The sequence below is a fragment of the Panulirus ornatus genome, chromosome 73, assembly GCF_036320965.1.
Source record: "Panulirus ornatus isolate Po-2019 chromosome 73, ASM3632096v1, whole genome shotgun sequence".
NCBI classification, from domain to species: Eukaryota; Metazoa; Arthropoda; class Malacostraca; order Decapoda; family Palinuridae; genus Panulirus; species Panulirus ornatus.
Genome location: NC_092296.1, coordinates 3,751,267 through 3,779,253, shown reverse-complemented (window position 1 = coordinate 3,779,253; position 27,987 = coordinate 3,751,267). Strand labels below are relative to the sequence as shown.

The 27,987-nt window shown below is 37.5% G+C and overlaps 1 protein-coding gene across 5 annotated transcripts; it reads left to right on the top strand.

Annotated features, from left to right (window-relative positions):
• The first annotated feature begins 32 nt into the window (after positions 1-32).
• Positions 33-27,940, top strand: LOC139748338 (uncharacterized). 5 transcript variants are annotated; one of them, XM_071661396.1, is made up of 13 exons: positions 33-154; positions 7,033-8,997; positions 14,310-14,510; positions 15,916-16,635; positions 17,235-17,514; positions 18,171-20,917; positions 23,424-23,636; positions 23,802-23,918; positions 24,055-24,190; positions 24,964-25,079; positions 25,574-25,690; positions 25,944-26,021; positions 26,639-27,940. In XM_071661396.1, the coding sequence occupies exons 2-13, from the start codon at positions 7,048-7,050 to the stop codon at positions 26,711-26,713; spliced, it is 6,750 nt and encodes a 2,249-aa protein (XP_071517497.1). In that variant the 5' UTR covers positions 33-154; positions 7,033-7,047; the 3' UTR covers positions 26,714-27,940. The 5 variants fall into 5 exon arrangements, with proteins under 5 accessions (XP_071517497.1, XP_071517498.1, XP_071517496.1 ...); XM_071661397.1 differs by having other exon boundaries at positions 38-158; XM_071661395.1 differs by having other exon boundaries at positions 58-445.
• Positions 27,941-27,987: the final 47 nt, after the last annotated feature.

Genomic DNA, 27,987 nt, shown 5'->3' with positions numbered 1-27,987 from the left:
TATTGTTAGAATTACAGAATAAATCAAGCCAGGTGTACACAGTGTGGGCGCCCCAGAACCAAAACAAATATGGCGTCACTTTGTGTGAAGGGTACAATGTTTTGATTGTATGTCCTTGACCCATCTCATCGTTGACAGAAAACTTATCACACTGGTAGGTGGGTGTCAGTGAGCTGTTATCGACTTCAGGAACTTATCGCAATGCAACAAGAACAATTTACTGTGTCTGGATCGGGAAAGAAGGTCACTGGAACGGTGGCCTTTTAAAGTTCGTACAAGTGAACTCTAATTCCGTGTTTCATTTTAAATCATCTCCGTAGTTAATGCATATGTTGTGAATTATGACTGACAGTCCGAATATGAATTACGGTAGTGCTCCAGTTGGCATAAGCAGTTACGACCTAGAACAATATTGAGTCTCCTATCAATGAAAGTGTGTTATCTGGTGAGAACAAGGCATCAAGCAGTTGACAATGAAGAGTCCAGCAGTTGTATCGCACTGTTGTCAAGTAACCATTTAATGCATGTGATGACATATATTATATTGACAGTTGTTTCATCTGTGTTCATGTATATGGGTGTACTCTGCTGTAGGTCGACGTGAAGATCCTACTGAGAGTGTGCACGGTAAGGTCGCCCGCCTCCCACCCCTAGTTCTCTGTAATACGTGGTAGGAGGTTGTCATAAGACAGGTGTTAGATTTAGCCTTTATTAGGGTACGCTTGGGAGTGAGGTTGGGTACCTGTCAACAACCCCCATATGAAATATATTGAGTCATTTTGCTTGAGTCTGGAAGAAATCTCCTCTGCCTTAAACTCAGCCTAAGTCTAAGAGAAATTTTGTTATTTAGTGGTTTAGATTTATGATATTTTGCAAAAGTAGTCTATTTAATGAAGACTAGTAATGCTGAGAGAAAATTATGATATTTTTGCTATCCTGAGACTAGATGATTTGATAGTGGGAAGGACTTTGAAGATAAGGGTAAAAATGGGAAGTGTATGTGAAAGATTATTTGACATCAGACTGCGTCAAGAATCTTAATTAATATCTCCTAGCAGCTAAAATTTACCTTCATCCTTCATATATTAATTGAATTATTGGAAAATTACTTGTACTTTCATCTACTGCATCTTGCCACGCTGTGAATAATGTACTGAAATGTGTACGTTTCTGGAAGACGTTTGTGCTTGGATGTACTAAATGCTTTCAGTAGGCTATAAACATAAGTCCTCAACACTCTTATTTATCAAACAACATCATAAAAAGGATAGATGTTGGCTCCACGGGGAAATTAAGATTAGGGTTTCATAGGTTTGGTTGAATTTTAGAATGTCACATTCATTAATCTCATATTCTTTCCCATTATCTGTTTAATGTTTTCTTAAGTAATTACCATAATTTTACTTGCCTAGCATTATTCTTGTCTTCATATTGTATACTACCATATAAAAGGAAACATTATTATACTAAATAGTTTTGTTCATAAGGGTGCTAAAGTATATGGTATACTGTTTACTATATTATGTTGTAACTGATGTGAGTATGATATTTAATTACATGAACGAACGTCTATAATCTTGCTAATGATATATTGATAGCTAGTTGTCATTTGAAAATGTAAATATTTAGTATAGGAGGGCAAGGTTAGGAAAATGAAATAGTATGGGTGAAGTTGAGGAAAACGTAGCCCTATTATTGAGGTAACATTTTGTTTGGTTGTTAAAGTTTTAGTCCTTCCTTGTCCTCAAAAAATGATAAGGGACCTTAAGCCACCAGGAAAATGTAGAGTTAAAGGAACAAATACATGTCAGATCAAACCAGTTTTATTTTCCATTTGCTGTAACAAGGAAATGTCATTAGAGTTTCATAAGTAGTGGTTATTTTGCTGACTGGTTGGCATTGGTGGTTCAGATGTTATTTTGCAGATTGATTTATTTTTGACTCTTTATTTACAAATGTGCTTCCATTGTGTTGAGGTAGGCTAGGGTAAGTGAACATTTTGCTGCCCCTGGATTACATCAAGTTTGACTAGGGTCAGGAGGCAGATCCCCTTCATTAGTATGATAGGTAAGATTGATTTAACTGTTTTGTCCTAGGTCATTCTTTACTTGGACCCCAAGATTGATATGAGCTTTCCCATGACCTCGTCTGATTTAGTTCAATTGAATTTGATCTTTTTACTCAGCATAATTATTTGTATGTCTTTATATTTACAAAATTTGTTTTCCTAGAAAGTTGATTGATGAGGTCAAAAAAGGATTAATAAAGGAAAATAAACTAGTTGGCAAATTTCAACTTGATCCACTGGTGGTTATAGTGTGGCATAATAACCTCTGCATAAAGATATCCTTCAGGGATTTGGTGTTGGCTTTAATTATCCATGGGAGATATGATTGAGCTTTTATGAAATCAGTTTATATTAGATGACATTTGTGAATTTAATGATAAAACCAAGCAGTTACTTCACATTACATGTGGTTGGATGTCTTTTAGCTTAAACTCTTGGGTACAATGGTATAACCTTCAGGTATAATGATGTTGCCTTCAACCAGATACACGGTCATCATGCCCAAGAGTCTCATGGTCATTGCTTAAAGGCCATAAATGTTTAGCTGAAACAATTTAATATCAAGAAAAAACAGACTTAATATTTTAGTAATATTATGAGTGAATAGTTGCCCCCAAAAATGCATCGCAGATGTTACTGTAGTTATATATAGGTAAGGTACAACTTGTTTTAGCATAATTTGCACGTATAATGTTCAGTATGTTTTCTTTCAACATCATTCATGAGTTGCTAGCATTCTCCAATGTAGCAGGCTCTTATATTTTATGGGAAATATGTTGTGCAAAGGTATTAGTTCATTTTTTTTTTCAGATTAGGGTTGGACAACTTACTGGTACCTGAAATTACAACCATAATGTTTATTAGTGTTCTACTTAAGAGAAATAAATCATTTGATATGATTTACCTCAATATGCCAATAAATGAATCCACATCTTTAGACTGTGTTCTTTTTTGTACTTATTACAAGTTTAGGGTTGTCGCTTCAATTGTGAAGTTCACTTACAGTTTTTATGTGCTTGAGATTTAGACTTGTGGTCTAGTTGTATACCCATTTGCCTTTTGCTTGAATATCTTTGGTCTATTCCCTCTTGTGTTTTCTTGTAATTTCAAATTAAAAAGCTTTCCCTTATTTACTCTGTGTATTTCCTTCATTATTTTAAGAATGTTAAATCTTCTCTGAGTCTTCTTTCATAAAGTACAGCTTTAGTTTTTTGCAGTCTTTCCTCAAATAATACTCTAGCTGCTCCACTGGTCTTTCTGTTGTGGTTGCTCTATTCTGCACCTCTGTCTTTATAGAACTGCAGTGCTGTGCTCATATTAGGCAGTATTTAGTAAAAAAATCCCATTATTCCAGTAATGCCTTTGTCAGATAGGTTGTGTAGTTTGCTATTAATATATCCACAGTTTTGGTGGTTCCAACTCCCATGTGTCTCACTTTTTAGGCATCTCCAATACCATCCCTTCCTTTTTCTAATAACTATTCATTGCTTACTTCCTCACCATCTGGTTTGATATTTGATTGGCCGCACAGACCCTTAACTGTTGATTATTTCTTTCCGTATCTCTGCTTTTGAATGTTATTGACTATGTAACATGAATCTGAGAATATTTAAGTGACATTGTCACAACCAATCCTCGAACCACACAAAAACTGTTGATTTTCTAGGATGTCCTGCAAACGTCTCCATCAAAATACAGGGGTTTTATGGATAGTTAGAATTTCGTGTAGAGTTTCATGTCACGAATCATTCTTTGACAAGATGGGTAGACATTTTCTGAGGATGTGTGAACTTATATAACCTCTTCTAGCCAAACTTACTTCAGCAAGTGAGAGGTTGAATTGCATCAAAAATGTCTTGTAATGTGAATGTAAGATGATTATATGTATGGTTTACTAAGATTTGATACAGTTTCAAGCTTTCTCAAATGACTCTTCCTTTCATCGATGAGCAGAAGCACTGTTATGACTGCAGAATTAAAACCAAGCGTTCCAGTAACGAAGTGGCACCCATAAACTGAATTTCAGTGTATAGCCTGAACACTGCTTCACATGAGAATCAGTTCTTACATATCAGAGATAACATTGTTGGTTGATTTGTACATGTACAAGACATGCATTTTTTGTCATAGCTAAGTTCACACAGATAAGTTTAATGGTGATTGGTAATTAAACACTATGGAAACAAAATAGATTTTTCATTTGCATTCAAAACAGAATTCATAGATATAACATACCTTTACAAGAAGATCACCACCATATTCTCGAAAAACAAAATATACTCAGTGATCATATTTTTTATGAAACTACAAACAAAACACTTGTTTTCATACTTGATCACTGTTTCGCACATTTGTGAGGTAGTGCCAAGAACAGACAAAGAAAGGCTGCCTTTGTTCACATGCTCTAGTTGTCATGTTTAATGCACTGAACCACAGCTCCTTATCCACAGCCCGGCCTCACAGGTTGCTTCACATTCCCTGGTTCAGAACATCAACCACTGTATACCATGTTACAGTTCACTCTATCCTGTGGATGCCTCTCACCCTCCTGAATGTTCGGGCCCCTATCACAAAATGTTATTCATTTCATCCTTCCATCTCCAGTTTAGTCTCCCCCTTCTTGTCCCTTCCTCTTCTGACACAAGCATTGTAGGTAGCTATTTTTTTCATGAGAAAAATAAGAAAATAATCATGAATGGTGTGTTTTATATATGTAAGACAATCAAGAACTTTGGGTGAAATATTTGATAAAAGGTACAATACTGAATTACCAATGGGAAAGTCTGAATTCTTGCAAAATACCCTTTAAAAGGTATGAAATACACCAAACAGCTGTGGAATAATGAAAAAATACAAACAACACGATACCATACCTCCCATGTTCTTTGGAAAGTCACACATTTACCCCAGGTGACAGTGGGTAAGGTGATGATGTGATAGTCATGTTAACGTGCAAAGGCTGATGATGGCTGATACTACTTGTGTACACAATAAAAAACAGTGTAAAAGCAAATTAACAGCATCATACTGTTTGGGATTAGTGCACAGCAGAGGTACATGGAAACATTTACACAATAAATCTTAAAACATTCTGCATGCTGTTTCATAGCTAGTGCCACTACAGTAGGGTCTTACACAATTTATCTTTTTCCTTCCAACTCTTTCAGATAATCTATTAATCTACAGCAATTTTAACATAGTTTTTACATCATAAGCTGTAAATATATTGGAAAACTTGACTGAATGAGCATCATATCATATGTGGTCACTGTGTGACCCATGGCAGCTCATGGTAACCACAGTGACCCCACTGGTGTAGTTTTAAAAGCACTAGGTTTTAAGTTACAAAAGTCTTGGCCCATAATGGACAGACGGTCCTATGAAAGCTGGGTCCTACATGAGATAGAAAGACCTATGAAAAATGGGAGCCACATGGGAAGTGTAAACTCAAAAGCCATATATTGTAGCTATATTGTTATAGGTAGGCAGTGATTAAAGATGTGATTGTGTTAATGTAGATATATGATATTTCTAAATGTTTTAATTACCATATATATATATATATATATATATATATATAGATATAGATATATATATATATATATATATATATATATATATATATATATATATATATATATATATATTTCTTTCTTTCAAACTATTCGCCATTTCCCGCATTAGCGAGGTAGCGTTAAGAACAGAGGACTGGGCCTTTGAGGGAATACCCTCACCTGGCCCAATTCTCTGTTCCTTCTTTTGGAAAATTAAAGAAAAACCGAGAGGGGAGGATTTCCAGCCCCCCGCACCCTCCCCTTTTAGTCGCCTTCCACGACACGCAGGGAATACGTGGGAAGTATTCTTAATCCCCTATCCCCAGGGATAATATATATATATATATATATATATATATATATATATGGTTGCGAAGCGTGGGCTATAGATAGAGCTGTGTCGAGGAGGGTGGATGTGCTGAAAATGAGATGTTTGAGGACAATATGTGGTGTGAGGTGGTTTGATCGAGTAAGTAATAATAGGGTAAGAGAGATGTGTGGTAATAAAAAGAGTGAGGTTTAGAGAGCAGAAGAGGGTGTTTTGAAATGGTTTGGTTGCATGAAGAGAATGAGTGAGGAGAGATTGACCAAGAGGAAAGATTGACCAAGAGGATATATATGTCTGAGGTGGAGGGAACAAGGAGAAGTGGGAGACCAAATTGGAGGTGGAAAGATGGAGTGAAAAAGATTTTGAGTGATCGGGGCCTGAACATGCAGGAGGGTGAAAGGCATGCAAGGAATAGAGTGAATTGGAACGATGTGGTATACTGGGGTCGACGTGTTGTCAATGGATTGAACCAGGGCATGTGAAGCGTCTGGGGTAAACCATGGAAAGTTCTGTGGGGCCTGGATGTGGAAAGGGAGCTGTGGTTTCAGTGCATTATACATGACAGCTAGAGACTGAGTGTGAACAAATGTGGCCTTTGTTGTCTTTTCCTAGCACTACCTCACGCACATGCGGGGGGAGGGGGTTGTTATTTCATGTGTGGCGGGGTGGCAGTGGGAATGAATAAAGCCTTTGGTTTCTTATATTTTCTTTTATATTTTTATTTTCGATTCCAGGCCTGGCTTCCATGATGACTTGTGATTGTGACGAGTCTGAGAAAAAAAAATCCAAAACAAAAAGTGGATTGGACTTAAAGTATTAGTTCTTAGCTTACCTTATTTAGGCTCAAGAAGTGATGTGGGGGAATTAAAGGCCAATCTTTTGTACACTGATCTTGAAAAACTTTCATTTTTCATGAAATTCTAACATTTTATTTAGAGTACCATTTTTATTTACTTATTTGATTTTAGTTAAGATAGATACATGTCATTATTCTTTTTGAGGATAAAGTTATGAAATCATATGAACCATAGATAACCAAGATATTTCGTGTTCTAATTTCTTTTATTTTCTTATTTTTACAGCGTTAAGTTTGTGGCATGAGACGTTCACGCTGGGACTTGAAGGGGGAGCGTGAGTGTCCAAAGGAACAGTCAAGAAGATGGAGCAATCGTTGTTCTTCGCAAATGGACTGGAATATGAGTAACGAAACAGACTCTCACCCTTCAATATCATCTCCTCCACGACAGAGAGCCACTCCATCACCAATTGATTATAGAAGTGAAAGCCGGCGGCGTCATGATATTCAACAGGACAGTAATGTACCTCAGAGTTCAACTGGACCCTCACATGGCCCGCAGCAGTCACTGATGGGCCCTCCACCTACACACTTTGCTGGATCATGGCCCCTAATACCAGCACCTAATGTGTTTGCAGATTCAAATCGTAGCCATCATGCTCCTCCTTCCTTTGCAACGCAACAACGGTGGGGACAAGCGCATCCAGGCTACTTCCAAACAGATAGTGGTCAGTATGCCTTTGATGTGAAGTGGTGGGCACAGCAGAAGCAGTCCATGGATGCTTATTTGAGTGGTCCAAGTTGGGGAGATGATAATAAAAGTGCTCATCCAAATCCTAGTATGCCACACTGGTCATTTGGTACTCGTGTAATGAAAAGCTTTAATGGCACAAAACGACATGGCAGCAGCAGGCTTGGGAACCGAAATCATCATTCAGAGGGCACTTATAATGGACATAGACCTGACTCCAACTATGATTTGGTAGATCCACGTCGAAGGTCTTCCTCAGCATCTCACCAGGGTCAGAAAAGTCGAGACACCAGCAGGTCAAGTAGTCGTAACTATCACTTTGAGGGGAATTTCAACGGACAGAGAAATGACTCTGTTTTTGGTCTGCCAGATTTACGGAGGCAACCTATCTGTTTATCTCATCCGATTCAGAAAAATAGGGACATTTCTCATGATTCTAGAAAACGGCATAATATAGATAAGAGAGATCCTAGAAGGACTATCCCTATGCATCATATACCTTTTAGAGATGCCTGGGGCTGTAGTGATGATGTTAGTGGAAAAGGAAGGGGAAAGAAAAGTGGGAAGAAAGGTAAATTGAAACTACAGCAAAACAAATTTGATGTACCTGGTAGCTATAAGTCTGTTGGTCCTTTGAACAAAAGTATACGACCTACTTGTGCAAGTGCTGCTGTGACACAACCAAGAGATGACTGGTTTATGTTTAAGAATAAAGGTAAAGAAAAAAAGGGGAAAAAAACAAAAGGTGATGAAAGTGCCACTTATGCTGAAGCAGCTAAGAGAAAAGCACTTGCAGCAGCTGCAAATAAATTGAGAAGAACATTCCTTGCTGCAAAGAAAAAGAATGGTGGAAAAGATTGCTCTACAGCTGATGATGAAGATAATGATAATGGTATGTCAGAAGCCACAGAAGAAAACAGTGCTCAGGACTTGTCCATGCCTCGTCGCCACCCAAGTTGCTTAGAGTTTGATATTGATATACGTTTCAGTGCAAAGGAATGGGCTTCTGTGGGACGTGGGCAAGGTGGATCTAGTAATATCTTAGACATACCCCAAACATCCTCCTCCTCAAGAAAACGGCTAAATGCTTTGCAGAAAAGTAGTAGCATAAGTGGAGAGAGAGGATTAGGTTGTGGAGAGGAACAAGAAGATTCTGGTACTTACTCTGATACAGATGTTGGAAGAGGGGAATCTCACTGGTCTCTTAATTCAGGACAGCTGGCGTCATCATCAGCATATCCTCGCCGACGACACTTATCAGAGAACTCAGGGGTGATTGACCTTCGGAAAAATCCTACAAATGGATGCTCAACATCAAGACCAGGGCCAGGACGAATGAGGTCTTGCTCCATGAGTTTGGTAGAAGGGGCAGGTTCAAGTAAAGAAGGTCAGGGGAGTTCTGGTGAAAGTCAAGGAACCCGCATGAAGCTGCATTTGATGCCAAAATTGAGAAGATTAATGCTGAAGCAACTACTCACTATGGATAAAAAGTCTCTTCAGGTAATGAACTGTCAAATAGCAGTTTTCTTTCTTTGTAATATATTTTGAAAGTATGAAGCTGCTTATGGTATCTGAATGCAATTTAACAAAATGTTTGCAAGCTTGGAGGGTGTACTAATATGGCACAGTACCTAATTGGCTGAACTTGTAAACAAAACTAGCTCTAGAAGTTTTGGAGAATGGGCATTTTAGAAATTACCCATTTCAGCCACGCATACTTTTCTTTCCATCCTTCCAGATCTATGCTTCATTGCATGCATCTGAGTAGGCTGCATTGTCTTCTTTCAGTCCTCACCACAGTCTTATCATCAGAGGTAAAGTGTCGGTTTGGAAGTATGGAAAGCATTGTTAGAGAATTGCTGCATCTTGTTGTCATACAATTGTTAAGAAGCATGTGTAATGGATGGAAGAGAAAATTAGTTAAGAGGCACTTTTAGGATTGGGAGGGATACAAAATAACATATGATTAAAGGAATATGTATAAAAGAGGAAGTCATTGGTAAAACTAGAAATGCAGAATTTTTTGGAGCATATGAAGATGCCATCCTTCATCTTTGATATAATTCTTGTGTTGATTTTCTGAAAGGACTGTAATAGTTGCAAGAACAGATGATATTTGAGTGAAATTAGAAGAAAACAAAATTAAGAAAAAGTAGTTCGGGCATAATGGACCTATAGGAATAAAAAGCCTGAAAGATGAGTGTTGTATGTACATAACAGTCCAAGGTTAAGGGCATTTAATGTATGGATGAAGGAATTGCCCATGGTTGTAATTTCAAAAGCAAAAAAAGATTTCTCCTTTTGAGGAGAAAAAGAAGTTCTGACAAAGTGCTAAGGTTGTAAATGGGTGGGATAAGTGAAAAGAAGCTTGTAGGGAACCAAAAGTGTAATCAAAGGACAGTGAAAGAGTAGCATCATATAAGTAGTGTTCACAGATGAGTGAGTAAAAATGCATAATTACTTATCTTGTTAGGGTGAATATTTTTAAGTGCTGTCCAGCTGCTTAGGGCCAAACTTGGACATAGTTTGACGTGATACTGTGCTGTTAATGTAGCTTTCTATTTTTTAAGGATCATATAGTGTTAAGAGTAAATGTGAATAAGAGCAAGGTTATTAGGTACAGTAGGGTTGAGGGTCAAGTCAATTGGGAGGTGAGTTTGAATGGAGAAAAACTGGAGGAAGTGAAGTGTTTTAGATATCTGGGAGTGGATCTGTCAGCGGATGGAACCATGGAAGCGGAAGTGGATCATAGGGTGGGGGAGGGGGCGAAAATTTTGGGAGCCTTGAAAAATGTGTGGAAGTCGAGAACATTATCCCGGAAAGCAAAAATGGGTATGTTTGAAGGAATAGTAGTTCCAACAATGTTGTATGGTTGCGAGGCGTGGGCTATGGATAGAGTTGTGCGCAGGAGGATGGATGTGCTGGAAATGAGATGTTTGAGGACAATGTGTGGTGTGAGGTGGTTTGATCGAGTAAGTAACGTAAGGGTAAGAGAGATGTGTGGAAATAAAAAGAGCGTGGTTGTGAGAGCAGAAGAGGGTGTTTTGAAATGGTTTGGGCACATGGAGAGAATGAGTGAGGAAAGATTGTCCAAGAGGATATATGTGTCGGAGGTGGAGGGAACGAGGAGAAGAGGGAGACCAAATTGGAGGTGGAAAGATGGAGTGAAAAGGATTTTGTGTGATCGGGGCCTGAACATGCAGGAGGGTGAAAGGAGGGCAAGGAATAGAGTGAATTGGAGCGATGTGGTATACAGGGGTTGACGTGCTGTCAGTGGATTGAATCAAGGCATGTGAAGCGTCCGGGGTAAACCATGGAAAGCTGTGTAGGTATGTATATTTGCGTGTGTGGACGTGTGTATGTACATGTGTATGGGGGGGGTTGCGCCATTTCTTTCGTCTGTTTCCTTGCGCTACCTCGCAAACGCGGGAGACAGCGACAAAGTATAAAAAAAAAAAAAAAAAAATAGTGTATTTGCACCATGTATTTATTGAAATAGGAAGGCTACTAGACTTAACACAGTTACTTGCCTCACAATAGAAGGGAATAGATTTGCTTCTTGCTTGAAGTAAATGATATATCTGGATTTATTTTTTTATTCTAATGTGTATATTGATGTCAGTATCCTGAGAGCAGTGACATAGGTTGTCCCAGAGAAACATTTCAGTCACTTAAATCCCCCAATTTCTTATTTGATAGATTCAAAAGAAGTAGCAAATATTTTGTGAAGCTGAAGTTTTCTTTGGGCACTGTTATTTGTATTAATTGTGTGAGAAGAACAGGGTTTCTCATTCTGATAAGTCAGTTACACTGAGGAAGCTTTAGGATCATCAAGGAAAAAACATTGATAAGTTAGTTCAAATGACATTTTCAGAGGCGATTCCTGTATTGTGAAGACAATATACTTAGGGACCTGCACTTCCTATGTGTGTAAAAAAAGAAAACATACTGATTAGATTCTGGAAGGAATATCTTCTTCCTTTAGACTGTGATTTATTTCTCGTATCTTCTTGCATCTGTGGTTAACCGAGACAAAAATAATGTGCTCTACTCATGATTCAGTCTTTTCTACATTAGTATGCTGGTAGGTGATTATTTTTTATTGCAACTGGGATATGAGCTAATCATGTTAACTTAATCAGTGCTTCTTATGCTTTCTGTAGTAAGTATGACATATTTCTGACTGAATCAGTTTCATATGCTTTCTTTAGTAAGGTGAACCAAATGCAACATAGAATTCCAATATTCCTGATAGATACCCATTGGTCAGAACTGCTTTTCATGGTGAAGGTGAGGTATTCCCATGCTGAGAAACAGTTTAAGCAGATTTTGATATCACTCTAGGCATTGTCATTTTTAGAGTGCCATCAGAATCTTTTTTGTTACTATCCTGTTGATTGTATATTTTTTTTCCCAGTGCCATGTGAATCAGAGCTACAGTGCAACTAGCCATCTACTTTATTATTTTTCACATCTTCCTTTAACCTCCAAACTCTTCTCATTTATTGTACACTTAACAGGTAAAACTACATAGCCCCATCCCTTTGTCCTCTTATAATTTTGTTTTGCCACATCCTCAATTCCCCCCCCCCCCTTATTTTTGTAGAGGAAAACAAATGCTCCAGCCTCCAGTTTTGTAGTGAAATATACATTTGTGGTAACCTTGTGATGATCATTTGGATTTTTTTTTTTTTTTTTTGTTTTTTTTTTTGTTTAGGTTTCAGTTGCTGGTCTCAGGTTTTGTTAGCACCTGACACTCAATGCTTCTTTTATATCTTATTGTATGAGCTCAGAATGTTTTAAGCTAGTTAGGGTAAGGAAAACAGCAGTGCTTTTGAATTGTAGTGCTTAAGTGCCTCTCATTTTGTATCAGGATTTAGAATGCATTGCTTATTTGCACCCCTGTCTTGTTCAGCAAGATGCAGAAATCTAACTTGTGGACCACTTCATGTAAAATACTTTTTAGAGGTAGTCAAGGGTGATGTCAACATTGTACTCATTTTAATGTCATTCCCATGTTCTCTTATGATGATTTTTGTAATCATTTCATGTTTTAAGATTAGGGTGATGCATGCATAATCTTAATCAGACATTTTTTTTGCCAGCCATACCCATGCCCAGTGTTTTTGAAGACAACATTTCTGCTTAAACAATTACTAAATGAAAAAATTTAGGAATCCCTATGTATACTTTTTTCAAACTTGTTTGCCATTTGTTGCTTAGTGAGGTAGTGCCAGGAACAGACAGAGAATGCCCTTATTTGCTCACATCCACTCTCTAGCTATCATATATGATGGACCAAAACCCAAGATCCCTGTCCATAGTCAATCCCCACAGACCTTTCCATTGTTTGCCATGGCCACTTCATATTCTATGGTTCATTCCATTGACAGCACTGCACACTGTATACCACATCTTCCCAGTTTCCTCTATCCCATTCATGTATCATACCCTCATGCATGATCAGGCCCCATTCACTTAAAGGATCTTTCACTCCTTTCTTCCACCTTCTCCACAGTTTCCCCCATGTCTTCGTTCCCTTCACTTCCAACATGTATGTTGTCACAGACAACCTTGCCTCACTCATCCTATCCAAATGTCCAAACCATTCAGCTCTTTCAGACATATTTATTGCACCTCTCTCTCCTTGTCATTCTTTATTTTATCATCTTTCCTCATACCACATTTTGTCCTTAAAAATTTTATTTCCGCCTCATCTCCCCTTCTCCATACTTTTTTCTTTATTGAGAACCCATGCCTTGCATCCTTCAGGGCTGTTGTATCATTAGAATATCCATCTTTGACTGTACAGAGAGTGACCTGTCTTTTCACACACCCCTTGATATAATCAGGACCTTAGTCCCCTCACCCACCTTGTGGCTTGCTTCCGCTCTCATTGTTCCATCCACTGCCAAAATCCACTCCCAGTTATCTAAACATACCATTCAAAGATTTGTGTTGCATTTGAGAACTAAGTGGTAGACCAAAATGTGACAAACCATTAAATTGTGCTACAGAGTGAAATTGGCTGGAGAAGAGAACACCATATGAAAGAAATGACAATCTTTTTCTCCCATAATGCTGATTACCTTTTCATATGCTCTTCAATACATCAAAGTCACTGCTGCCTACATTTTCTATTCTCTATAACATGCCTTTTCTATCACAGGATTATACAAAAGGACAACAGTTGAGGCAACAGAATGCTCATGCCTTAGAATTTATAGTTATTTTCATTATCTGTGCTTCCGGCAATCATCTTAATCTTTTCACCTTACCTGTAAGGGTTAGGTCAAAGGCTGGTATGTTGTGATGATGAGGCTAAAGTGAAGATTGCTAATTTAAAGGTAAATATCACATTGGATAGTTTGAACTTTAATGCTTTGGTCCAGTTGCTTTGACAGGATAGGATTGCATAACTTGTATCCTGTAACCCTCTTTTCACAGAGTCCAGAAATTTGTTACTCCATACAATACTCATTCTTATATTGTAAAACTATCTTTGCCATAATATTGTGTTTGTATACATCATTTGTTGAAATGTATCTTATTTTTGTGGTGGGCACAGCCCATAATTTTTTTTTCTCAGTTGTATATTATACCATCACTCAACCTACCATAAGTCTCATTTAGGAAACCATATGTTGACTTATTCCTTCCATATTGCTGCAGACTCTAAATGGCAGTATCTATTTTCCACTTAAGCATTTCCCACTACATCTCCAAAATCAATCTCCAGCATAGCTCTTAACTTTTTGTATTTTACTGGTGAGTTTTAATGCTAAGTTTATAATAATATTGGTAAACATCAGGAGCTGGTGGATGACCCACGATCTCGCAAGGCACAGTTCATGATGAATCACCTTATGTCTGAGCACCGAGCAGCTTTGTCTCAGCGTCTCACACAGCAACGCTTCAAAACTCCAGATGCTGTACCTGATGATGAGCTCCAGTTATTGAACAGTTTGGAGAATTCACAACTAAATTCTCTTCCACCAGAAGTCGTGCAGCAGGTAATTTATCCCTCATTTTTCATTTTGTTGATAATGACAGATGCTCTTAATTAGATTGCAAATATAAGTGTTTTATAGCTGCAGAAGATTTTTGTGTAATGATTCACAATACCTGAAGAAGATCTTCAGAATGCTGCTTATACCTCATCTGTCATATCCTGTCACAAAGCAGGTTTTTTCGAACAAATTTCCTTACAGCTTAACCTTTATACATTCTTGCTCATTCCTCCTTTTGTCATTGTTTAATGCAACTTCTTCACACTTTTCTCTGTACATTACATTTGGTTTTTACTTGTATGTAATCTGAATAACTTTGCAGTGTTAGGTATTATTTCATTGCTTATTCATACCACATGCCTATAGTTTTTCTTTTTTTTCATTGGAAGCTCCAGTCATAGACAAAAGTCCACTTCATGGGCAGCCCTCAATTGAAATATAGTGAGGTTAAAGAAAGGGAAAAAGGAAAGACAAGGGAAAGTATATGATCTTAGTTATATTGACTGTCTTTTTTTTTTATATTATCAAATTTCTCTTGTCATTAATCACAATCTGTCCTCTTTTCCCAACATGTTTTCTTGAAAAGTGTCCTGTCTACATGTACTTTTCAAATCTGCTTAATCTTCTATTATTATGCTCCTCATTTTGAATTCTCTTGTAGATTTGGAGATTTCATGGTTGGGTAGACATAACCCATTGCAGTTGGATGCTTCTAAAGCCCAATTTCTTTCAGGTTGGAAATTTATTTTTGAAAACTAGGATTCTTAGCCCCAAACTACAGGCTAGCTAAAGGACAGCGACCATGGAGAAGGCATCCCTCTTGATAGTCTGCACAGTTGTGTCTGGTGGCATTTTGGATGGTTGGAGTGCTACTTTATAGAGTTGAGAAAGCAGAAGTTGAGAGTATATGCCAGAAAAAAAATGGTGCTCTGCAAGCATCAGTGAATAGGATTTAAGTGTAGAGTATATAAGAATTATTTGAAAGACTGTCAGTACTCTTTCATTGGTGAATATGAACTTGGTACCTTTCATTGGCTGATGTTTAAAGTTCGTATGATATTATGTGTCCAGTGGAAATACCCTTCATCCTTCATTGCATCCCTTAACCATGATTTTTTTTTAGAATCTGCAGATTTGTTCATGAAATTTTACCAACACTGTGTTATTTAGTTGATATATCAGAATCCAGCATATCCAGGTTTGAGTGAGTTGAGAATTTTAGCTGTGATTACAGTGTGTTGAAATTTATGCTTATTTCATTCATATGGTACAAAATCTAAGAAAATTTATGTTAATACTTTGCTTAAAGAAATCACTTTTGTGTATATATCTTTGCAGTTATTCGTTACAAATTTGAAGTGTCATTCGTTTGATTGAAAGAGAGAAATTAAAGTACTTGTTGTTGCAGGTTCGTGAAATCTTGGCCCTAGAGCAGCATGGCAATAGCAGTGCATGGGAGGAAGTAACATTGTCTATCAGTGACCTTCTTAGTGCTGATTCAGATCCAGATCAAGATTGTCAGATAATTTCTCCGCCACCCCGTGACCCCACCTCCACTATTACTATCCATGATTCAGATTCAGAGATGGAAGATCTTATCCAGGGTGATGGTGACAGTGAACATGATGAGGATGACCATGAACGAGGGGAAAGAGAGGAGGAGGAGGAGGAGGAAGAGGAGGAGGAGGAGGACCATGAGGATAGAGAGAGTGATCATGAAGACGATGACCAAGAAGATGAGGAACATGAAGAGGAAGAGGAGGAGGAGGAAGAAGAAGAGGAAGAGGAGGTGCAGCAACATCAGGTTCCTTCATCTATGGAAAGTACTGACACAAATAAGACAAGAGGTTCCATAAGTAAACAAGAAGCACCCACACCACCTACTGGGACTAAACCCACAAACCCTATACAGATGTTATCTCAAATTCCTGTTGAGGTGCCACTCTGTGTAATGGAAACCTTAGGTGGTGATCCTAGCAATACTAGAGACCTAAGCAGTCAGGTGTCTGATACAACAGTGACTTTGATGGCTACTAATCAGCCACCTTTAAATAATCAGAGGCCAACAGCTGATAACATCCCAGTACCTGGACCCAGTTCACTCTTACTAGCTCCAACAAGACTAAAGGTAAGATGATAGTATTCTATACAGTTACCATTTGATACAGGAAGGAGGAAATATATTGATATTTTGTGAGAGTTTTTTTAATTTTTTGTCTTCTCCACCTTGCCTCTCGCATGTAGGACATTATTCCATCACTCTCTGTATTCATTTATCAGTCTCTGGACACGTTCTTTTTAGCACAATAACTCAAGAACAGTTCTTAATAAGATTTTCATAGTTATCCCCTAGTAGAGGTGACAAGTTGCCTAAACTTACATATTAGGAAAACCAATATTTTTCCAGTTGCTGTAACTCAACAATGATAACTGATTAGAAGTTTAGATTTATGAAGGAAATGTGTCAGGCAAAAACAGATATAGCAGTATGGAGTTGTTTGCAGATTAAAGAATTATTAATGTGATTTTCTTTGAAGTCCCAGTAAGTAATTCCGGAGATCAGGCAACACAAGTGCCTTTCATTTACTTATGTTGTAGCAGTAGGAGGTATCAAAGCAGGACAGAGAGATGGATGAAAATTTTGTTAAAATGCATAGAAATGTGTAGAATTATGGAGACATTATGTAAGTTATGAGCTAGCAAACTTTTTTATGCATTGTGGTACAGTCAGTGTATCACCTTCAGGTGAAGGAGGAACGTCCATCCCCAATAAGTGAATGTGGCCTCTGCATGCACAATCCTCGAACACCCCACACCTCTGAATGTGTTTACCCCTATGGTTTGGCTCCTCCATCTCCTGTGGCACTGATGCCTGGGCCACCACGACCCCTGGGTACCACACCACCTCAAAGACCAGTTCCCCAGTTGCCTACTACTCAACAGCCACCTGCCGTCCCACTCTCATCGTCACATTACCAGAGGTCTATCAAACAGGAGAAGCTTGATGGTTAGTTCTACTTAATTGACTGTAGCTGTATTCACCAGTATATTATATTAAGAAGGAAAATCTCATATTTGAATATTTATGATTTCATAGGTTTTTGGCATAATTTTGCTACACAGCTTGCATTTTCCTTTACAAGGTTTAGATTTAAGCTCTTTTGATGTGTCTATTTTGTTAGAATCATTTTCCTTTTTTCCTCACTTTGTAGCATATTATAGCAGGTTATTTCTTACAAATACATTACCCTTGAACTTTAAAATGCCTTTGTATCTTACATTGTAAAACAACTAATGTAAGATTATACAACTTTGTATGAGACAGCTATGTTCTTGTATCACATGATTAATTTTTACTGTGTACTCACATACTTGAATAGATAAATCTTTGATTTATTTGAATGATGACATGTGTTGTTAGCATGAAAGTAAATCTATCACAGGGAATTGGGCATTCCAATGCTTTGTGAGCCTGAGGGGCAGTGGTTAGGAATATTAGAGTCGAAAAATTACTTAAAAGATGCTTCCCGGATACAGTTGTAATATCATTAACTTCACATATTTTTTTTTGAAGGATTCTGTATGGAAAAGATTTAAGCAAAAATTTTATATTATGCTAGAGTTGGTATGATTAGTTATTGAAAGTATTTTTTTCATCAACAGAATCATATCTGAAGTACGAACATGTGAAAAGGCCATCCTCAGAAGAGCGTCCAAAGAACCCTGCTCCTCCTGACACTCTTCCCCTCCCTCCCTCAGCACAAGGACTTCATCCCCCACCACATCCAAGGCCCTTGATATTTTCTCCAGACAATGATTTTCCTGACCCACCTCGCCCACCGCCACCTCCACCTCCTCAATTTAGCCCTCGTATTAAGTTAGAACGACATACTCCAGTTCAGTTTATGTGCTGCTGCATGAGGAATGAGTGTGAGCGTAGCAGCACCCATAGTGCAGAAATGCGACCACCATCACACCGCAATGGAGCCACTCCACAACCAACAGAGAGACGGCCAACACCTCACCTGTACAAAATGGAACCACCGTCCCCATGTGCCTCTCGGGCCAGAACCCCACACCAGAGTCTTCCTGGTCACTTTGCACCACCAGCTTCACCTCGTTCTCTTAGCAATACTGTGACAGCTGAAACAAGAGTTACTGTTGGTGTGCAGACAGAAAGGGAACGCCCTGTTATAGCATGTGACCCAGGCTATAATAACAACATTAACAGTAAAAGACATTATATTCCTAACTTAAGTTTAGCCAGAAGTGTAACACCTTTAGCGACTATTAAGATAGATCAAAGCACTAGTACAGATGATTTAGGTGGAGCTTGGGAACACCAGCAACGTGGTAAAAGTCGTGTTAAAGGATGGTGGTGGCATCGAACAGGACGTCCTAGAAATCACCTCAGCCAACTAACATCTATATCAAATTCTCTTAGTGATTTTGAATTCAGTCAGGATACCACTGTTGCATTACAGCAAATGATGGTTTTCAGTGAACAAGAAACAGAATTTGTTCGGCATTTAGAGAACATTGATCAAGAAATTCATGAATTGATGCGAGAGAAAAGACGCATGACAGAGGAATTAGGACGCTTACAGCATCTCCGAATGGGTAAGTTACAGCAGCTTGTGCGACAAGGTGGTTCTAGTGGTGGGATAGCCGGAGCTATGGTTTCTAGAGGAGAACCTCCTTCTCTGCGAGGACCATGCAATGACAGAACATCACGAACGTGTCATCAAGACTCCAGTTCAGATGGTGGTGATCCTATGGATACCAGTAACACAACTACTACGTACAATGTAGAAAATATTTCAGTACGGTATGGATTGTCAAAGGAGGATGTTTGTGTGCAGTCCACGACAGATAATGCCTCAGTTGTTTCCTCTTCTCAAGAAAAAGGTCCAAGAGTTCGTTCTTTCAGTTTCTCTCATACATCCTCCAATGATTCAAGTAATGAATCTCAAACTATAAGAAGACAGAGATGTACATCCACTTGCCATTCACCAGGTAAAAGTTTGAAGTCTAAGGAAACATATCAGATTACTTATCTTGGACCTATTAACCCTAATGAAGAATTTTATCAACAAATAGCAAGTAACATTCATAAACTGCAACAGTCCATATCAAATACTGATTCAGAAACGGACAATGATGCAAAAGCATTAGAAGTCCCTGTTGAAAGCTCTGAGGCTAATGCATTCTACAAAGATGATGTAAGAGAGGCCACAAGTAGAAATAGGAGCAACTCTCTCTCAAGTTCAGCTGAAGGCGACGTTGAAAGTGAAGTACCAGTTGATCGTGATGAAGAGGAGGAAGAGAGAATATCAAGAACTAGACTTAAGTTGTCTACTGGTGATGGAGAAGCTGTTGTTGATTCCTCTGAACAGCATGATGTTAAATTAGATAATGAATCTTCCCAAGGAGATAGTGAAGACTTGTCTATACTAAGGCCTGAAGAAGAGGAAAGTAGATCCATAAATGCACAAGTTAGTAGTAGGCAAATGGAGGTTGAAGAAATTAAGAGAGAAGGAGAAGAACTAGAATATGCTCAGGATCCTGGTTCATCTGAACCATGTCAGGAGCCTGTGTCGTCTGAAACATTGCAGGAACCCAAATCTGCTAAGATGAACCAGAAATATGGGACTACAGAAACATGCCATGAATCTGGATCGGCAGGGTTGTTCCAAGAACCTAGTATGGTGGAAATGTCAAGGACTATTCAAGAACCTCCTCTAAGCAAAAGATGCCAGGAATCTGCTTTTGCTCAAACAAATCAAGCAACGGAAAAAGAGGGATTCTCAAACACTTCAAGAAAGAGCTGTACTTCTACATCTTCACCTGCATCATCACCAGACAGCCAGAAATCAAGAAATTCATCTGGTGAACACTGTTACAGTTTGAGGTCTCGAGGACCTCCATGTAAGATCAAGCAGAATTTGCAAGAAAGCCAAGAATTGAATAATGAAATACAAGAGGAAAATTGTGTTAAGGCTTCATTAGGGAAGAAAATTGAGAAAGTGGTGGGGGATGAAGAACATGCAGATGATGAGAGGGAGAAAGAAGATGAAGACTTTGGGAGATCGCACAAACTGGAAGAATCAGATGGTTGCACTGAAGAAAAGAAGAGGAAACGTAAACGAAAGACAAAGAGACACCGGGTGAATAAAAGAAAAAAGAAGAAATTACAGGAAAAAGGTGGAAAGAATTCACCTATTGCAATGAATGCTAAAAGAAAATTTCCTGTAACTCCAGCATCAATGTCATCATCTCAGAGTTCCCTTCCCCTGACAGAAAAAGATATCAAAAGTAGCATAGATACTGATGAAGTGATGGACAGTTCAGGAGATGAACGTGCATTTGTAAACCCTCCATCCCATGGTTGTGCAGTATTGGATATTAAGGTAAAGTATTTAATGATTAATTTGTGTGCAATATTTAACCATAGGCCATCCACTGAAAATTGATGCATTCCAGTTTGCCTTTTTTTTTTCTTCAGCTAGTTTTACAAACACCTTAATCATATGTTAGTTAGCCTTTAACACATTATTAGCACTGCTTAAGTCTTTTATGATAAAACACCAGAAGATATCATCTTGCTTCATATCTCTTTGTTCGGTAAGTATCATGCAGCAAATAAGATTACATTACATTTTCTTATGGGCTGATGTTTGTTCTGTTGCTTTGTCCTTTTTTTCAGAATTCAGTTGAATATAGACTTTGTCTATTCATTGATGATTTGTAAGCAGTTGCAAAACTTTAGAATGTCTTGAGGGACTGCAAAATAATCTGCCTGCATTAGGTAAATGTAATCCAATCTCCTACAGAGATGGAATGTACCACAAATGCATTACAATTCTTCCTCCGATCAGTTGAGAACTCCCTCTTCTGAGTTAGCAGACTCCTTGAGTTACAAAACTGTTCCTGCTGATAATTGTAGTTATATCCAGTACTGATGGACCATTTCTTAAAGATTATATTTGTTAGCCTTGTACTGTATACATTTAAAAGTAAAGGACCAGTAAATGCTGTGAAATTCTGACATCGTAACATTTTCAGTCATTTGAGTCTCCTTATGCACCAAGTGCCTGTATTGTATAAAGTCTCATGGTATTGGTATTCATAAAAGAATTTCTGTAGTAAACAGAAAGTATGCAAGACATTGTATGGAAGGGGGCTCTATATGACAGTACAATTAAAGGGGATGCAGGGGAGGCATGTAAGGACAGGAGACTCTTTTGCCTTGGTCTTTCTGTTGACGGGAGTGCCTGGAGGGAAGGGGCATCAGAGATATAGATAGATAGTAAACATATGCCTAACTAAGACCATTATTTAAACTGTTAACTGTGTTTTGGAGGATGATGAAACATCAATTTGTACAATCTTGAAAGGTTTTCTCACTTTTGTGCCTTGGTCATATAGTTGAGTCATCTGAAGATTAATGTCTCAATTCCTTCCACTTCAATGCACAAAATGCTTTAGTGTTTTCATTTGAAATATCCATAGCCATAATCAGTTTTCTCTGCATCTATCCATTTCGTTACCTATCTCCTTTTACCATAGGCAGCATTAGTCTACATCATCATCCTGTCATTTGCCATAGACTTTACATGGCCATACCAGGCACAGACTTTCATTTTTGTACCTTCCTATTAAATTCTTTGCTCCACATATCCTACTCACATTCTGTCTTATCTGTCTGTATCTTTGATGCCCATTCTCTCCAGGAGCTCTCTCAAGATGACACGGCAGAAGAGTCCCCATAGCTGGTGAACTCCAGTACTATTTATTCTTATTTATATTTATCTTCATAAGTCTAAGTACAAATTAGACTTCTTCTGCTATCGTTTTTGACCTCTTCTGACTCGCATCAACTCGGTTTCATATCTATATATCAGAGGTGGAACAGGTATTCCATCGTGTAAGTTCTTGTACTCTGCACTATGCCTTTTCCCAATCAGTAGAGCGTTTAGTGCATCTACAATTCTCCCCCTTTCATTAATACTTTCAGCTGACCTTTATTCCTAGGTATCTGAATTCGTGCGCTTACATTCTGTTTGACTTCTGCAGATTTGCAAAGTAAATTTGAACACAAGGCATATCAGCAGGTAATGAATAACACTTTGTGCCATTAATCCTGTAATGTGAATATTTGATTTGTTGTAGAATAATCAGATAATGTTTAATGCTGTGGAATACTGAATTAAGCAATACAGTAATATTGCTCATTCTAATGGCAGAAGCATGGGGTGGTCAAGCCTGACAATGTGAAATAATATGTTTTTGTTACGTCTTTTTGTAACCTAGATTACAATATATTGATACTGATCAGAGATATGAATTTTACAATACTTGATATATGTTTGAGTGTCTTTACCTGTATGACTTAAGAATTTTCACTTGATCTGTTTACATCTTTATGTTATTAATGATCTCTGATGTTCCTCTCTGCCAGCTAAGTCTTCCAGCTGAGATAATGAAAAAACATCTCTCCTCTCTCCATATAGCTCCCACACCAGATATTTGTAGCACCTTCCACAATGTTTCACTGTCAAGCCTATCATGTGGTTTCTCTTGGTGTATGCATACTACATACAGATCCTTGCCTTTCTCCAAGTATTTTTCACACCAGATCTTCAAAGTAAACATCTGATCCACACACCCTAGACCACTCATGAAGCCATCCATATTGCTCTCCCGCAACCAGTTGCTCTGTGTTTACCACCCCCTTTCCAAAGGTCTTTTAAAGATATAGATGAATAAGTATATTTATGCCATTTGAATTTCCATGTCATTGGAGAATGTAATAACTAAGTCAAGTGATGGGTTTGCAAGATGCTATAGCATGAATCTAGCATGAATATTTGGGATGTAGATGAATAACTATAAACACACCATTTGCGTTCACAGGTTATTGGAGACTTTGTGATAACTGCATCAAGTGACGGGACTGCAAGATGTTATGACATGGCCTCAGGTCGTGTTATGACCACTTATGTTGATCATACTGACATAGTAACTTGTGTTGGGGCAGTTGGCAAACCTGACTTTGCTTCAGATGCACCAGAATTTCAGGTTGTAACTGGATCAGCAGATAAAACAATTTGCATATTCAGTGGCAAGGTAATCCATTTGCCTTTGTGCTCTTTAGTTGCAATTTTTGTTCTATATATGTTTATGTTAATGGAGATTAAAATATGTTATTTATTTATTTTTTATTAACAAGACTATATCTCCATCTTTAATCTTATTTAATAATATGAATGTCTCAATTCTGCTTTGTTCTAGACTGGCATAGTAAAGCAACGCTGTGAGGTTGGTGAGGGCGTGCGTTGTCTAGACATATCTTGGGGCCATCTCTTCCTGGGGACTGAAGGTGGTTGTGGAGCAAGATGGAATTTTAAGGTAAAGTCATCATTAAAGTTGGATTCTTTTCAAATTGTGAATAGGGCTGCCTTCAAGAAGTGATTAATTACTTATTTGATGGGTTTTCTGTAATAAGTAGTGAAGCAACATGATGCAGTAATTGATTACTCCATAGGACAAAGGAGTAACAGAAATGGTGCAGTACTGTGGCAAGGCAGTAACAAGCTTGAAAGCCATGACTGAGGGGGGTCGCCGTGTGCTGCTTGTTGCTGCTAAAACTACACCACTAATGATCAGAGATGCTATGTCTGGTAAGGCTCTTTTGTCTTGTATGTATGAGTTATTTAGTGTCAATGGAATATTTAAGAAAACAGGGAATTGTAGATAGACACATGCAGAAAATTTTTATCTATATATATATATATATATATATATGAAAAGGGGAAACAAGATTTGATTTAAAGAACTTTTTTCTACGTTGTGATCAACTTTTTGCGAATCACATAATTTAAGGGTTGAATAGGGGATATAGTCATAAGATTCAGTCATACAGTGCACAGAAAAGTTCTGCAAGAAATCATGGATTAGTATTTAAAAGTAATTGAAAATATAAAGAGAGTTGACTCATGGTCTGATGCTGGCTTCACCATCCATACCACAAAGGCAGTGAATGAGTTATAATCTGTCAATATTATTCAGTCCTTGTATGCTCTGTTTTGTAGTTTGATTTAACATTTTCTGTAACATTACAGTTTCACTTAATTTAGGTGTACACAGTACAATTTGAATCACTTTCCTCAGGATTAGAAATATTAAAAGCATTTTATTTATTATTGGTATTATGTTATATTAGTATTTATCATGACATGTAAGTAAAACAGTGTTTATTTGTTTCACATTACCAAAAATAAAATGCTTTGTATATGATATTAAGGTTGTGTAGCAATAAGGTTCAACATTGTGTATGTTATGGTTGTATAGCAAGAAGGTTCATCATTATATTCCTTTGTATATTATGTTTACTGTTTTATGCCTTATGATTACATATGTGAAGTGATATAACTGATTATGTTTGGCTCTGTAGGTCTGTTTCTGCGAACCCTTGAGCACATACAGCTGACGGTTTATGCCACAGTGACTCATGGAGGATTTCTGTACACTGGTGGCTCTAACAAAGCCATTGTGTACTATGATTTTACGGTTAGTTTTTCACCTTCATCGCCAGTCAATAAAAGCTACCAATAGTTTCGTCATTATTTTTTGGTGCCTGTCAGAGTATCAGCTGGTGCAAATTACACAAAACAAGGCACTCAGAACAGTCATTGGCTGTCATGCAGCCACTAGCATTCCTCATCTGCACAATGAAACAAAAATACTTCTCATGCAATCTCGCTGCAGTGTGCTGGAAATGCTATATAATTAAAGTACTCAAGTTTAAGTATATTTAGTTTAGCCCAAGAAGTCATAAGCCTCTCTTAACATTATGGTAAAGCCTTTTTCTTATAAGAGTTATCTCTGATGATGGGAAAGGGAAAGTTAAGAACATTAATTAAGCGTGCATTTCCTTTTCTTTTCTTTTTTTTTGCACGAGTAACTTTTTCCATATCTTTGTACATTATCTCCTTTGATTTAGTGATAGTCTTATGTTTAAATCCTGTTTCTTTGTTGTCAGTCATGAAGGAAACTTTTTTCAGACGGGTAATAGTCGAGGACACATATCTAGTGAGGCCGATGTGTCATGTCTCACCATCTACAAAGGTCGCTTAATTGCTACTTGTTATGATGGACTCGTCCGAATATTTTGTTTGGCTGTATGTAAACTCTTTGTTTGAATGTATGTTTTGGAAATAATTATGAAAATTTGTTGTAGTTGGTCATTCATTGATTAATAGAGATAAAGTTTAAGAGAGTATAATGTACTGTCCTATTATACAGCTTTCTTTGTAATAAGTTGTTAATTCAGTATTAGTTTAACATCACATACCTTTGTGATTTTTATTTGTATTGTTATCCGTCTTTTCCACTTATATCAGTTATTCATTATGAGTTATATATTTTTCACAGACTGGCCAGCTTCTTCAGAGAATACCAGTGGAAGCTACAAATAGAATGTTTATTTGCTCAGCATTATATAAAGACAGAGTAAGTAATATTGTAGGTATGCACATTTTTAATGTATCTCATGGTGTGTTTATAGATTTGCCTTCTTAGAATATTTAAGTATTCCTGTGCCTTCATTAATGTGTTAGAATAAATCTCACATCTTTAAGTCTTTACCATACCTCTAAACATTTCCCTTGGTATGACTTTTAAGATAAGGTAAGACAGATGAGACTACATACCTCTCTATTGAGTATCATTATCATTTCCAATTTCCAGGTAAATCATTGGCATGCAGGTATGCACCTTTTTTGGGAATTAACCCTGAAGAATTAGGGTCCCCAGTCAAACCATGCACACTGGTAGAGGGCAGGGGTATCTAATACCATATATTTGTTTGTTCATGATGCTGCCTTACCAAAGCAGGAAAGGCAGTTAGGTCTAGAAAATCATGAACCATTAATGAAACCCCTATGATTTCACCATATCAAACTTTTCTTCTTTCAGATCTACATTACACATCCAAAATCTTCTTGAATTGTAAGAAATGTGTTGCTAAAGCTTGAAATATTATCTAAAGAAACAGGCATGTCTGATTGCCTGTTAGATGAAAAAAGTATACAAAAGTTTTATAATTATTATCTGATGTTATTTTTCAGTTACTGGTGGGAAACAAGAAGGGAGAGGTAGTGGGTTGTCATCTGCCTCAGCTAAACAGTCAACCTGCCCAGTAAACTCATGACTGAAGCTGTCTGGCATTCCTTAGCAGTGGAGGCCCAGCAAGTTGGAGAAGCAACAGCCAACTTGGAGGTCTGGCTTCCACTCAAGTTGGAAACAGGACAAAATTATTATTTCTCCTACGAAGAATTGGTGCTCAGAAGATTAAGTAGAATATTAGTTCAAAGTTAATTATGTTTTTGAAAAGTTTAACCTCTAGATTGCTGCCTTTTGGGTGGTGTACATAAAGTATTCTGAAGTGTAGACTTTTCAGTCTGGCTCAATCTTGCTCACTATTGACAGACATGTGTGCTCCAATTTTATGTCCATCCAAATACTAATGATTTTATTCCCCCAAGAGGTGGATTCTTAATAAGCACATTCTTCTGTAAAGTCTTAACACTAGATGAAGAGAAGTCTTTCAGCAAGATGAATCATTGTGCTTGTAAAGACTAAAGTTATTTTAATTATGTAACCCACAACACAAAAGGCGATATTTTTAAAGTGAGAACCCAGCTTTGCAGTTTGTAGTAGTATCAGCACCTGTCGTTATTAGTTCTTACCGACCTTCATGTGGTGAGGTTTGGGATTTCCGTAAACAAAAAATACTTTGAAACCTTGTCCTATGATGTCTTTCATAAGTGAATTTGTAGATCTCTGTGTTTTATACACTAATACAGAAATTTATCCTCTTTGGTGGTGTATACTGTAAGAAAACATTTCTTTTTAATATAGAACTTTGTTATTTGTTATTGTTTTTACAGGCTATTCATGTCCTGGTCTTTTGCACTCGAGCACAAAATGTTTATGTGATAGTGGGCTGTATTCAGGAAATACTTTGCAAGTGCATTCACATCACTATGTAAGCAACTGATGTAGAGTTTTGTTTAACACTCAGGATGCTTACATTGTAAAGATTTTTATGAATTCTGTAAAGTTACAAGATGTTAACATTGCAGGATTGTATATGTAACCCAGAAATGCATTTTAAATGCATCAGTTGCTATAACTATGTAGGGAGTGCGTACTTTAACCAAGTCTTTCCTGAAAACGGCTCGTAAATAGCTAGTCAGGCTCTTCAAAAAATGGCCATTCTCTTTTTCTTTTACTTTTAAATGATTATTTTTTCAAGAGTATAAGAATATTAGTGTTTTGCTCATACAGATCTCAAACATTTGTTGTCAGATTTTAATGTTTATCACATACTTGCTGTTTATACAAAGTAAAAAATCAGAACTAAATAATTGTTTCTTTAATGACTGCATTTATCAGTAGAGCCACATCTACTTTC

Excerpts from the sequence above, each read along its gene's own strand:
- LOC139748338 (XM_071661396.1), top strand. The coding sequence starts at position 7,048 with ATGAGACGTTCACGCTGGGACTTGAAGGGGGAGCGTGAGTGTCCAAAG. Across the intron at positions 16,636-17,234 it reads TAGCTCCAACAAGACTAAAG|TCAGTGTATCACCTTCAGGT; the intron begins GTAAGATGATAG and ends ATTGTGGTACAG. Across the intron at positions 17,515-18,170 it reads CAAACAGGAGAAGCTTGATG|AATCATATCTGAAGTACGAA; the intron begins GTTAGTTCTACT and ends TTTCATCAACAG.